The 14,675-nt window shown below is 40.1% G+C and overlaps 1 protein-coding gene across 2 annotated transcripts in view; it reads left to right on the top strand.

The window, feature by feature from the left end:
- The window catches only part of NRG1 (neuregulin 1), a 119,356-nt gene that overhangs the window by 73,574 nt on the left and 31,107 nt on the right, over nucleotides 1-14,675 (top strand). The window contains exons 1-2 of one of the 2 annotated variants that reach the window (XM_012809260.1): nucleotides 5,837-5,941; nucleotides 11,679-11,808. In XM_012809260.1, the coding sequence (XP_012664714.1) occupies nucleotides 5,902-5,941; nucleotides 11,679-11,808 (170 nt within the window). In that variant the 5' untranslated portion in view covers nucleotides 5,837-5,901. Of the gene's footprint in view, nucleotides 1-5,836; nucleotides 5,942-11,678; nucleotides 11,809-14,675 lie in introns of those variants that run through there. The other variant, XM_012809261.2, reaches the window with a different exon arrangement.

The raw sequence follows: 14,675 nt of genomic DNA, 5'->3' as shown, positions 1-14,675 counted from the left end.
GGAGACGGACGTGTTTTATTGCCCACGTACACAGATACAGTGCCACCCAGAGAAACTAGTAAATTATAACTAAGGTCCCGTATATGGACTTTCTTAATCTTCCCTGTTTCTGATGGTGTCGGAAATGGCCAGGCAAGCTGAGGTGAGGCCTTGATCTCTCCTCTACCTTTTTATGATGTGATGATTTTCCACATGCCCTTTTGGGGTTTAACTCTACCCAAGATGATTTCCATTAGGTTTTTCCAAAACTGAATGGTATATGTGTGTGTGTGTGTGTTGTGTATCTGTTGGATTTTCATATACACAGTAGAATCAATTCTACATCGATCACCTCTTTCAGTTGACCTAATTTTCATAGACCAGATGTGCATTGCATGTACCGAGGCCACGTTCCTTGCGTTGACCACCTCTGTATGTTGACCAGTTTGTTGCAGTCCTCTGGTTGCTCAACTTACAGAGGTTCTACAGAGGTATACACAGAGGGTGCCAAAAACTTATATGTACATATTTAAGAAAGGAAAAGACTTTATTAAATTTACAATACTTGTCACATTAGACTTCTGCATTTATAAGAGGTGCTCAACTTGCCTTGTAGTCATTCCATCCTATCATTATATATTAAGTATTACAACTTCAATACAGCTTTTTTTTCTCTTTTTTAAATCCGTATACATTTTCTGGCACCCTCTGTGGGTCTGCAGTGAGGCCAGATGAGGAAAGTAAGATAAGTACGTGGCTCCAGTTTTTAAAAAACACTGTGTAATATAGGAAAGGAGTTCCGGGCAGGTACCCGCTCACTTCCTTCTCATTGAACAACAGGGTTTAACGCCCACAGTAGAAAAACAGGTGCTGTTAGACTTGAGTATAAAAGACCAGAAATTCAAAAAAATAAAAAGAACCAAGAAAACCCAGGGTTTTAGGGAAGGCTTCTTTAAGCATAGTGTAGTCAGAGTTAATTTATTATTTGGCCCTGTTCCTAAAAAGGCACAGAATTTTCCAGTAATACCGCTTCCCCACTGCCCGTTTCTCTGACATAAAATGTATATTCTCTTTAGAGAAACTAGACCTGTTATGAACTGAATGTTATGGGGCCAGCTAGTCCTCTGGGGACAGGAAAGAAAAAAAAAAGCTTCTCTTTTCTTAAAGGGAAGCTTTTAAAATTATATGGGTTTATTTTTTGAAAGATTGTTGTATTCCTGTACAGATGGGTTATATGTGAAATAATAATATAGTCTTGAAAAAAAGTTGGATTTCCGTGTGTTATTTGGTTTCTATAGAATTTGTCCCGAGCTCCTCAGAGCGGCAGTTATCCATTAATAACACACGGAGCTGCAGGGAGAGATGTTTTGCTGCTCTGATCGGACCTGGTAACGAGGGTCTCCTGGGAGTTGTGGGAAAATCCATGGACTGGAATTAGCCAAGTGCCGTAGAGCCAGATTTGTTCAGACTTGCTCTTACTTCTTCATACAGCGATCTTGGGTCTCAGCGAGGAAAGTGCGGTGCTTGTGGAAACATAAACTGCCTCTTTGTGTCTACAGATATCACCCAAGCACAGAATTGCAGTCATTTGGGTAAATGGTATGTAGCAATGGGCAATCCAGGGTTGCAGAGAGGTGCTTCGATCTGCAAGGGTGACGTTCTGAGAATATTACTCAGCTTCATGTTTGCAGAACCACTGTTGAAAGAGGCCTGGCTCAAACCAGAAACACTTGGGGGATTGTGTCTGTATTTCCTGCAAACCGTTTTGTGCTACACTTTGGTGGAGGCTCCTTGATTCACAGGACTCAAAGTTTCGGTTCTCTAAAACACTTGAAGAACTCATGTCCTATAGTGAAGATGCTTTCGTAAGTCCTGGGAAGGAACATCACTCCCTTGATTATCTGTGCAGTGAACTTTTAATTTCAGGCCGACTGTGGTTATATCTATTCTTAATAGGATCCTTTATATCAACAGACACGTGGTATAGTTAAATTAGAAAAACATCGGTAATGTAATCTTGGCCATAAGAGACTGTGGGGCTTCACCAAGGAGTAGTAAACGGGAAGAACCAAATTCAGTTCCTCTGCTGACAGGATCTGTTACGTTGTGTAACACATAAGGAGAGAATGCGTGTTAGGCGGTTTGCGGTACAACCCACAGTGTGGAATAAACAGGTGGTGTGGATATAAATATAAAGCAGTGTCATCTGTTGTCCGTGGTCCCTAAAGCAGTGTCATCTGTTTGTTGTCCATGGTCCCTATTCATTTCCCGTCATTATCCCCCAAGTCGAAACACTTTTTCACGCTCACCGAGACCTTTGTAATGAATTTCCTGGTCTCCCTAGCTCCGTTTTTCCCCTTCCCAGTGGCTCTAGAGGAGATAACTAACTCTCTTCATTATACCCTACTCAATAACCTAACTCCATCGTCTGCATACAGCTATTAGTTCCAGCCTTCTCTGATATGAATGCTTTAGTACTCTATGGCTTCTGTAACTTCACCTCCTTATTATAACCCACGTCCTAGTCAAACTGGACTGTTGCCGTTGAGTGAACATGACATTAATTTTTCTCTCTCAAGGAATTTATTTGCTTTTCCTTTAGATCAGCGGTTCTCAACCTGTGAGTCATGACCCACAGGAACTGTAGTAAAGGGCCGTGGCGTTGGGATGGTTGAGAACCACAGCCTTAGGTGGAGTGCCTTTTCTTACAACCACAAGCCTAATTCACCTTCTTACCTATCATTCTTTTAAAATATTTTTTATTCTGAATATTTATTGTTACATTTGTGCCTGACCTGATTGACATATCTTGATACCATTATGGATATGATCACTTTATTTTGCTGGGTTTTCTTGATAGTTAATACTGGTATCCAATCAAATAGTAATTATTTTCTCTTCTCACTTCCTAAAATTATCTCTCAATTTTCAAGGTTGCCTTATTGCCTTGGGTGGACTTTCAGAGCAGTGTGAAATGGTAGCACCAATGGTCAGCGCCCTTCACTTGTTTTTGACATCCATGGAAATCTGGTTTCAGTTTAAGAATGACTTAGGTTGTTGGCTCAATGTAGATATTTTTAGATGATACAAAGTATTATTCTAAGTCTACTTTATAAAGATGTGTTTTGAAAAACCTAAAATTAATTTTTTATATTTCTAAACTTCAATCATAAACATAAGATACATTTAACATGCCCCTATATATAACATACATTTAAACATGCTTATTAAACATATATAAAAATGCAAATCATAGTATAATAATCTCCATGCATCCATCCCCCACTTCAGCAATTATCAGTTTTATTTCATCTTGGTCCCAGTCACTTCCCTTCCCTCTTAATATTTTGTGGCAAATCCCAGACATCTTGTCACTTGACGTGCAGATATTTCAGGAGGTGTCTCTAAAAGATAAGAACTATTCCATTTTTAAACATAAACATAATATGTTCAACACACAAAAATTGATGTAGCCCCTTAGTATTATCTAATTATCATTATCTAATCTGTGGGTAGGTTTTCTCCTGTATACAGAGCAAACATGTGTAATGGTTTATTTAAAATCAGGATGTGAATAAGATTCATGACTGTTGTGAATGGTTGGATATATTTCTTAATTCTCTTTTAAGTGTCTGTATTTTGGATTTCTCTCTCTCTCTTTTAATTTTCTCTGTTTCTAGCTCTCTCTTTGTCTCTTTTCCCCTTCTTTTAATTTTATTTTTATTTACTTAGGTATTTATTTTTAAGAAACCAGGGTATCCATCCTGTAAAGTTCCCCAGGGCAGTTTACATCCCGTCTTGTATGGGCTTGTGTGTAGATGCTTGACTCAACTTCTTACCCCCCGAGTTTGATTTGGGGGATAAAAATAACGTGGTAGTTTTATAGAAATTGGATGTTTAATTCATTGAATGTTAATTCAGTGTCTAGTACAATGACCGTGTAGCTTTTATTTCTTACTCCGGCATGATTTTTTTTTTTAATTTGTTGAATAAGGTAATGATTTTGCCTGACGATTTCTCTCTTTTGATCTTCCCTCTACTTTCATTTCTAAATGTATTTTAGTAGATGAATAAATTAACTTATGTCACTAAATGTCACGTGGAAATGTCAGTAGCTTGTTGAATAACCGAGTCCTCGATTGTGGAGTTCAGGCCCCTTTGTGTTCGTGTGTTTTGTTTGGAGTTGAAGATTTGACTAGTTTGGAAAGTGACAGGCTAACATTTCCCACACTGACACGACCTTCTCCCAACCAGAATGATCCTGGTGGAAAATGCAGAGCGCAGTAACGAATGTGTGCCTCTAACATTTAGCCTGGTGAGGACTATAAATTCATCCAATTAAGCCAGCCAGTGGGCTGCTAATATTTGCTTTGCAGGCTAGACGGTTTGTCCTCCTTCAGAATAAGTATTGATGGAAAGAAGATTCAAGGGACAGCTTGAAAGTTTGTGGACTCCTGGCTATAGAAATTTTATACTCATATAAACCTGTCAGTGATTAGCAGAGAATATATAGCAGAATGGTGTTTCTGGAGTTGGCGTCTTAGCTAGGAAAAGATTATTGGCTTTGTAAAGAAGAAAACGGAGCTTTCCTGTAACACCCTCCAGTAAGTTATCCATTGACAGAAGATGCTGTCCTTCTCCTTGGGAAAAGCTGTGACAGCCTCTGAGGCACATGTGCCATGGCGATGTTGCCCCCCCAGAGTGGTAGACTTGGGCCATTAGACTGAGTCACGAGGAACATGCACTGTGGGTTGAGGGGAGCCCAGCGACCTGTCTGTTTGAAAAATAACCTTCCCGGGCAATCTTATTTTTCTAAGGATAACACTGTCTAAAGACACCAAATCATTTGCTCAGCCACGGCTGGGAACTTAGAATCTGTTTTCTGTTTAGCTACAAATGAGATCAGTGTTGCAACAAAAATTATAATTTTGTTTTATGAGGAGAAACACCCAGAGGTCACTTTTCATTCTACTGAAAAGAAAGAAAGAATCTGAGAGTCTGCCCCGAGAGCTTCGTCATGGAGAGAAGACTCTAAAGGCGACCTCGTTCACTTAGAAAGCATTTCCCAGTTCTCTTTCTTGACCTTGGGCAGCCTTCCCCTGTGCGCCATTGTGAATTCCTAGCAAGAGGTATTTTATACGAGACTACAGAACTGTTCTTTGGAGATGATTTGTATCCCCTTCTAAAGTAGAAGATAAATTACTAAATAGTTGAAGAGTCTTTCTAGTGCTACCATTTATAACGTGTTCAAATGATACGAAAGCCCAAGTTTGTCAGTTGAACCAGTTAATCTCCCTTGGCCCTTGGTGTCAACTCAGTTCTTCGGACAAAGGGCCTCCTCGTGGGTAGTCTGCGAACCGCTGGCTGCTTCCAGCTAGTTAGCCGAGTCCTGAGCTTCATGGAGTGGGCTCCCGAGAGTCCTCCTTGGCCCCCCTGTTCCTTTCTTGAGCTGCGTTCAGTAAGGAGAGGTCAGGACACACAGCTTGCTACTTTCACTCCCTAAAGTGACTTTCTGCATTTCTTTTTCTCCAAGGCTGTACGGATTTCTTTTACCTCCTCAGGTCACTTTTGCCCCCATTTTCAAATACGTATTTGCTGTTCAGCAAAGGATTGAATTACTGCTCCGGAAGAGATGCCAGCCTGAATGACCAGGCTTCGGTAGCTCCCAGTCTGGCTCTGGACGTTTCCTTTAGAAACTCCTGGCTCCGTCCATCCTTCCCTTGGCATCTGGAGAAGCCGCATTAGGTCGTGTGGCTTTTCTTGCTCAGTTCCTGCCCCAGAGCTTGGTTTTCAGGAGCCACCTAAGCCCTTTCCCCCAGTAGTTCAAGAAGCTTGTCGTTCCTCATCATGTAGGAGCTAGACTCTGAGCAAGAATGTAATTTAGCTTTTCTCTTAAGCTGGGAGATCAAAGAGCACGAAAACATGCAGATTTCTAAATACATAGGCGTGGAAGATATCACAGGTAAGGTCAAAAACTTATAATTTTGAAGTGATCGGTAGCTTAATATTAGACTATTAAAAGAGTTTAAAAAGTTGTATATTTCATTGAGAAAGTGGCATAGAGTTATTAAGTTTAATTTTCTGCTAGTAAATCATTAAGAATTGTCTTAAAAACTACTGGAGGGGACTCTGTTCACTCAGGGAAAACAGGATCCAGTGATTGCTCTGGGGCGGGGGGTGTATACACTGTATACTTGTGCTAATTCCTGCTAATTATCAGAGAATAATAGGGCGCTTCATATCAGCATCTTGTGTAATGGTCCTGGTCTACTGGTTCTGTCTTCTGCACTGATAAGGGAACCACTACTTAAAACAAGCAAGAAAACAAGCCATCCTTTTCAGCATTATTTTCTTTTCAGCCTGCCTCAAGCAGGAAAAAAATTGGCCCTGTACAGGAAATATTGTGTGATTCCATGGGAAACTATTTAGTAACAAGCAGGGAATGCTTAATTATTTCTCGCATTTTTATTTTATGTATTTTAAAAGTGTGCAAGAGTACGATTTCCAAAATGTTAAATCACGAAGTTTGTAATATGTTCCGTATGCTGTGGACATCACCCGGTTTTAAAATATTTCATAGCTTTTTTTAACAGTTAAAATAACACATAACAGTGTGAAGTACATTCAACTCAAGTAACTTGCAAGTTTGATCAGAAGTATTAAAGATTGTGTAGGACTCGAAAGTGGAAAATAAACAATAGTAGTTTTCTTTTATCTCAGATTGCTTCTCAATTTTATTTTATAAACAAATGTAAGGGTGACAAATTGCTGCCGAGCAATTATGAGAAAGTTAAAATAGGTTATTATTATTTACTCAGTGATTTACAATCATCCAATGATTTCCCCCTCCAAATTAGGCCATCTCTTTTCACATTTGGAGAAAAATCGTTTCCTAAGAAATAACCCTTGAGTCTTGGTTATACAGAATTACAGAGTCTAGACAGAAAGGTTTTGCTTTCTTTTGTTCAGTTTTTATACCATTAGTAACAGTAATAGTATCATACATTTGTGTTCAGTGTTGCAGCCAAGTATTTTAACAAATGTTGCAACAAGCCTGTGGTATCTCCGCTTCCCAGGGAGCTAGACCGAAATCCCAGAACTAATCATTGGCAAAATTGAATGTTGAACTTGATTCTTCCAAGCTGACTTGAGTGTTCATTTTACTATATTTTGTCTGTAACAGTTTCCTTTTAGGGAGAGTGCTTATAATTCTTCAACCATGTACCTTTAGTTGTTCGTATTTATGTCATACACATAATAACCAGTCACATACTGTGGAATACTATTCAGCCGTAACAAAGATGGAGACTTTAGAACTTCTGTGTTGGTCTGCAGAGAGGTGGGGAACATTCTCTTTAGTAAAGTATCACAATAATGGAAAAGCAAGCATCCTGTGTACTCAATACTGATATGAAGCCCGTACACAAACTAATATATGCCCACACGAGACAAAAACTCATTTAACCAGAGGATTACTGTGCGCTCACCTAATGGGCGTGATGTGGGGGGCTATGGCACACCTGGGCGCAGGACCCCACTACAACAAGGACCTCAGCTAGCAAATGCCAACATTAGAATCTGATCATTTGTACCCTCCTGTTAATCTTGGGGGGGAAAGAATTGTGGCAGGAAGAGAGGAGAGAAGGAAGGAAGGAAAGAGGGAGGGAAGGAGTTTTATTGTGTGCTAAGGAATTTCTGGAGACCCTAATGGACATCTCCATCCCCCATCCTCATCTCCATCTGTCCTTCCTGGACATGGTCTCTGGTCCTGACGTTTTTTGCCCCGGAGACCTGGTGGAGAGTAAAACCCTTAAAGTACATCCCCGGATAATAAGTTACCACTTTGTTTATTCTTTCTTCCTGATAATCTCGTAGCCACCAACAGAGAAGGGACAATGTGTTGGTGTGAAATATTCATAGAAGTGGCAAACAGTAAGGGTGACAGTGTCTTATTTCACTGTGTTTCTAATTGCCGTTCATTCAGCAGTGACTAGACGGTAACTCCCCAGTCGCGACAAAGCAGAGGGAGACGGGATTCGTGAATGCGGAAGACGGGCAGTCTACCTGACCTCTTTCCCAAAACTATTCGGAGCCATTTTTTAGATATGGAACCACATTTTCCATAAAAACCATTAGCTTTGCCTCTAATGAAACTCCTGCCAGCTCCCTCAGAGAGAATGTCGTTGGCATAGTTTGGTAAAGAACCTGCCTCCTCTGCTTGATTATTTTCTGGTTGAATTACCAAATGGAAACTGATTTGGGAGTACAGCACGTGTAAGCTGAAGAGAAAGGGGAGCCCTGCAAACGCCTAGGCCTGTGTTCAAGTAAGGACAGCCAAGGAAAGGGGCAGCAATCTGCAGAGTGGGTCTAGGCCCCTTCTCCAACCCAGGTTCTTCTTGACAAATACAACCTCCGCCTCTGTTTGCCTGTTGGTTCCGAGCAGCTGTGTCCAGTCAGTTGACACTTTGTGTCACCTGAGAATCAATTGCCGCTTGACAATTCATGATCATGTTCTCATCTCACTGCTGTTGTGAGGATAAAAGGGCCAAGAAGCACAATAGTCCAAGATTGTAGGAGACATTTGCTACCTCATTTCCCAAGAATTATTTTATTATCAAATATCCTATTACTGGTTTCAAGGACCGAAGGAGTTTGAGATAAGCCTGAACAGCACAAGACCCCATCTCCACAAAAAAATAATCCAGATGTGGTAGCAGATGCCTACAGTCTTAGCTACTTGGGAGGCTAAGGTAGGAGGACGGATCTAAGAATTTTGAACATGAGCATGTCAGAGCAAGGTGCTGTGAGAAAGCGTTCAAATGATAATCATCTCGGGGAGAAATATTTGTGAGGGCCTAACAAAAAAGTTATTTATAGTTTTAACATTAATCTTACTTATTTTGATAATCTCACAAAATCAGAAACTCTAAGGCATGGATAAGAATGATTTATTTGGCACTTTCATGTTGCTGCTAATTTCTACCGCTGGTTTATAATTTATATAGAGTTTTCTGTATTTGGGGATGGCAGGGGAGACAGTGGTTTTGCCTCACCCGTGTGCACTGTTGGTTGTTCAGGTTGGGTGCGGGGCGTCCCTAGCAACCTGTCAGACCTTCAAACCCACCAGGGTCTGCTTGAGGTCCAGGCTGCTCTGCCAGAGAGACTGTGACAGGCCCTGCAGGAGGCCCATTCAGTCTGTCGCCTGGGGCAGGACGGACACTCTGCCCAATTTGTCATGCGGGGGAATCCTGTCAGCAGTTGAAAGCCTTAAGCACAAAACCTTGAACATTTTCCTGATGTTTTTATACAACGCTTAAATGCAGACATTTTTCTGATATTTTTTAGAGCCATTGCCAAGGGCGAAAATATTAATACATAGAACCCAAGTTAGCAGTTTTTCGCTTCAAGATATATGATGTCAAAATTACCTGCTGTGTGATCCATAGAAGGGCTGTGTGCTTGTGTTTTTGCAGACCAAGCAATGCAATTCAGGTTCCCCTCTTCTTCTTTTTTTTTTTTTTATTCACTCATTTGTACATAGATCATTTATGCCATTTTGGGGTTCGATGTGTGGATTATTTTTCTTGATAAGGACGTGAAACTGTGGCTGATGAACGAGCTCTCTCCCAGTCTCCCGGGTTCCTTTCCTTTCCTTTGCTTTGTTGGCCTGTGAAAGGTGCCCTGAAAGGCATATTGAAAAGGATTTGTTGTTGGAATAATAAGAAAAAAAAATTGGCCCACTTCTTAATTATCCATAGTAATGATTTAAGAATAGCACGCATCCTTGAAATCCCAGATTGCTATTATCAGGCTTTTTATCTGACTGATAAATACCCAAATTAAGATTCTGTCCTGTTCACCCATGATGCTCATTATTGGTTGAATGGCTATTTTGTGCGATTCCTTTACCCGGATTATTTTTTAATATCTACAAAATCCTGTAAAATTGCCATTACCCCTGTTTTCTAAATGGGAAAATTGAGCCTGTGGGTGGCTAAGTGACTTGCTCAAGGACGCAAAGCTGGTAGGAGATGGGATTTAAACCAGATCTGCCTCCAAAGTCCAACTCATTTTTTTGTTACTTCTAAAAGCCATGCTGAGGTCGGTGAAAATGGTCCCCAAATATGTCTTGACACAGGAGAGTAAGAGACAAGAAAGGCCCTGAGTAACTCAGAAGTGGAATAATCAGATGTCGAGTATCCCATTCAGAGTAAGAGTCAGAGTCAGAGATGAAGCTCTGCCATCTGTGCAGCGAAATGCAGACTTCGGAGAGAAATGGAAAGGAAGAAAATGAGGGAGAAATAGCACGTGACAGGTCAAAGACAAGTAGACCAGGGCATCTGAAACTTCCATGCAAATGATAAAACAGAAATGGGCAGCTTGGCGCCCATGCTCAGTAGGCAGGGTATGGGCGACATACACAAGGGCTGAGGGGCAAACCCGGCCTGGGCCTATTAAACAACAACAAAAAACAGCTGGTGTCGTGGTGGGCACCTGTAGTCCCAGCTACTTGGGAAGCAGAGGCAAGAGAATCGCTTAAGCCCAAGAGTTCAAGGTTGCTGTGAGCTGTGACACCACAGCACTCTACTGAGGGCAATGTAGTGAGACTCTGTCTCAAAAAAACAAAGAAAAGAAATGGATAAGGAAGACAAAAATCTGTAAGAATGTATCAGTAGACAAGAAAAACTTTTGTCTAAAGGTAGATGTTTTTTCCCCCAAAGAGTAAATAAATCTACATTGCCTTGATTATTGGTTTTACTTTTTATTTTGATAATATGAGTGATAAATATTACGTACATTAGACCTCCTCTGGGTAAGACTGAGCACTGCCCATGGCATTCCCACTGACATGGGTTGGGAGAGGTTCAAGTGACTAAATGCCCCTGTGGCCTCGGAACTGAGAGCTTCGCCATCACGGAATTCAGACACCCACTGGTGCAAGCATCATTGTCAATGTCACGCCCACAAACCTGGGAGGTTTGACAAGTGAATATCAAGCTTGTCACCTGAAGGTGTTGGAAAACAAACTGAAGACTTATCTTTGCTCCTAATTCAAAATGGGTATATTTATGGTACTTTGCAAAAGGGACAACGGCAGTTACACACACTTGACACGCTCTCCCGAGAAACTGTAATAGAACAGAAATTTTGATGAATGGGAATAGCTTCTGATCCATATGTTAATGTGTATCAATTAGTAATTATAACTTTTTCTTTAGCAACAGATAACCCACTTTGTGGTTTCCTTCGCTATATATATCACGTCTAAAAAATGTAAAATCAGTATACACGTGAACGTAATTACCAAAATTATTTTATCAATTAGGTGTCATTAAAAAATTGGTGGCTAACCGAAACTCCGTTGACATAACTTTATACCATTACCTTTGAGACATCATGGGAAAAGTATTTTACTTAAATGGCAATAAAACTTCTCTTATTCCACAACCTTAACAGATAAAACATTGGTTAGAAAAAGAATGTTGGGGTCCGTTTTCTTTTTAATTATAATAAAATCAATTAACTCTATAATTACCTCTTTTATAATTTTGTTCTGTTTAATTAGACCCAGAAAGTACTTCAGTGAAGTCCCCTGCACCTTATGGGGACTCTTCTTTTTAGGGTAATTTAAGAGCAAAGATGGCTTTGAAGAGGGCAGAAGAAACGTAACTCTCCCCCTTTCTTTCTCTTTTCTCCAGCCACGTCCACGTCCACCACTGGGACGAGCCATCTTGTCAAGTGTGCCGAGAAGGAGAAGACTTTCTGTGTGAACGGAGGCGAGTGCTTCATGGTGAAAGACCTCTCCAACCCCTCGAGATACTTGTGCAAGTAAGACAAGAAATCTTGTGTGTGGCTTGTGTCTGTGATGGCTCCTTTCAAGTGGTTCCGTGTCCCATGATTCATCGTGGCTGGCTTCCCTGATTTCGTTGCATCCTGTGGAATAACGCTGTTTTATTTGTAGAGTGTTTTGAGACATTCACGCCACCTGTCACCATCTCCTCCGTTACATTCAGAATTGTTTTTTGCTCTTTTCAATGTGTGTGGGATTTTGTGTGTGTGTGTGTGTGTGTGTTTGGTTTGGGCCGTGATATTTATAATGTTGCTTTCCTGGTGGATTTCCTCATGGTTACTCAGAAGAGATGTGCAAAGATCATCAAGGCCTGTCACGTTTAATACCAACTTTATCCAGTGTGTGAATTAGGCTGTAAGATAATGTTCCTTTCTCACCCCAGAGACCACCTGCAAAAACTAAAAGAAGAGAAGGGAGAAGATGGTTTACTGGTGTTTGTTGCCTGTTGTACTTGGGGTTGTGTTATTGTTTCATAACTCTTTTTTATAATGGACTTTCGGTTGATACTTCTAGTAAAAAAATAGAAATGCATATTTGCATGTATTTGGAAATGCACTTAGTGTGTGCGGCACCATCGTGGGTAGAAGGCAGTGATCTTTCACGTACTGTTGTTGTCTGGAGATGTATCTAGAATAGCACTTTCTTTCCAATGACCTGAAGGAGTTGGTGCACCATTAAGAGGTATCAAATTTATTCTTTCTTGACAGGCAGTGTAAGACAGTAATACTATCAGTGCATTAAATATTTAAACCTTGTAGTAAACTTAATAGGGCATTAAGAAGCACATGTGTACGGGTGGTGCAGTGGAGCCTACTATTGATAGTCACTCCATATGTGGTATATGGACTCACAGTTTCATGTGGGTAAAAAAATGTTTCCTGTCTTATTGAAATGGTGAAAATTACGTACTTATTTTGCTTCCACCAAGACACATGGTCATGTCCCCAAAGCAAGGTATTTTAAAGGCAATTCCTTTGAAAACACAGTGTAGAACATCTAACGGGTTTTGCAGGCTGTCCACAACTGGAAACATGCAACAGAGTACATTGTGCTGAACTAGCAGCTCACGTCATGAAAATTGTCTTGTCTGGAGTATGAGCATGTGACTGAACTCTTGACAAGGAGCCTCAAGTCTGTTAGGCAGTCGAGCTCATACGAAGAGCAATTCGCAAAATGAAAAAGGCACGAGAAATGGTTCACAAGGCCATTTCTCTCTCACATCATATAAACAAGTAAACATATTTATTCTGAGAAAACCTTAATTATGCCTGTAAGTGCAAAGACATGTTTTAAAAACATAACCCCAAACAAAAATGCCATTGTGTGGGAAATGTTCCGTTGCTCCCTGAGCTACGGTAGATTGGGCTTCTTTGTAACGTGCCTCACAGACCCCCGTGGCTGTGAGTAAGAACCTTCCAGAACTGCTCCCTTCTTATCCGGTTAAGCTCTTCTTTTAAAAGTGTGGAGGCAGTGCCAAGAAAAGACAAATTTTGGTGGTCGTGTAGCTGATTTTATCAAGAAAGACAATTTATAAAAGTAAATATCATCTGTTAGAGGGAATACAAGACTTGGCGCAGAAGAGTAGAATTCTAATCCCCACAACTAAACACCTTTCATGTAGATAGGCGACAATTATAAGCCAAAGTAAAGTTGTAGGTAAAAATCTTATAAAATATTTAAAGCAAGATGAAGATGAAAGACTATGTCGGGGAAAAGAAACCATCTCTTTCAGATATGTATTATTTCATAGGACTGTGTTTGTTTGTTTAAAAATTAATCTTAGACATTCACTTTTGGGTCATTAAAATATTCAAATGTATATGCCTGAAGCAGAATAAAAATCTGTGGATTTTAGTGACACCCCCATATTTATCATAGCAAATCGAGACGTACCAACTTTATGGTACGTCTCAAAATAGAAAATACCAGCAGCTGAGAATTATAATCTCTAATGTCTGAGGTCCATTTATTATAAGAGGAAATCTTGTTATTCTTTCTTAATCTTAGGCATACAGCGCTTTAATACATCTCCTTGAAAAAAAAATTTCAATTATAATTTCTTAAAAACGTACCCCTTTTAAAATAACTGTACCCATATTATCTGTGTCTCCTATTTTTACTTCTTCAGAAAAGCATCTGAGACCAGTATATGTTAATTATAATAATGAAATGTGATCACTTTCCTCATAGTCTTGGCAGAGATTTACAAGCCGAGGGAGCACATGTGATCATTTCTGCGGACCTGGAAGGAACCAGGGCAGTTACTTTCCGCATATTAATTTCACCCATTCTGCAGCCCTTCCGTGTCCTGTACAAAACATGGGGATTGCATAAGTGCTGTTCACTTGTTCCATTTTGGTCATCCGCCAACAACTGTAATTTTTCCTCGCTCCACAGTTTTTTATTAAATCTTAAGCTCAATCCAGAAAAACATACTCACTCCTTCTTTTTAATTTCAAAGTGAAATGTTTGTTAGTCTTATGATAATTATGGAAGCAGCAAACCGTGAATGAACACTCTACATCCCTCAAGATAATTATCTACTGGATCCTGCCTGCCTGCAATTTCTCAGAAAATTGAATTTTTTTTTTTCCCAACTGGAATCTCTTAAGAAAGTGTTATAAGTTATTACTGGATCCTACTGGAAAGAAAATCTTTAACATCTAGGATGTTGATAACCTCCACCCCCCCGCCCCCGACACCACACACAAACACTCTTGGACTACAACTTTATTAATGTACCAAACCAAATCAGAACCTCGCAGGAAGAATTGGAGTATATTTAATATCCAGAATACTTCAGGCCTTTTTTGTTAAATAAAAAAGTGTGTTTAAAAAAAAAAAA

Source organism: Otolemur garnettii, unplaced genomic scaffold (assembly GCF_000181295.1).
Source record: "Otolemur garnettii isolate 467f Iridium unplaced genomic scaffold, OtoGar3 scaffold00102, whole genome shotgun sequence".
Classification (NCBI taxonomy): domain Eukaryota; kingdom Metazoa; phylum Chordata; class Mammalia; order Primates; family Galagidae; genus Otolemur; species Otolemur garnettii.
Note: the sequence above shows the minus strand (reverse complement) of the source record. Positions and strands in the feature narration are given on the sequence as shown.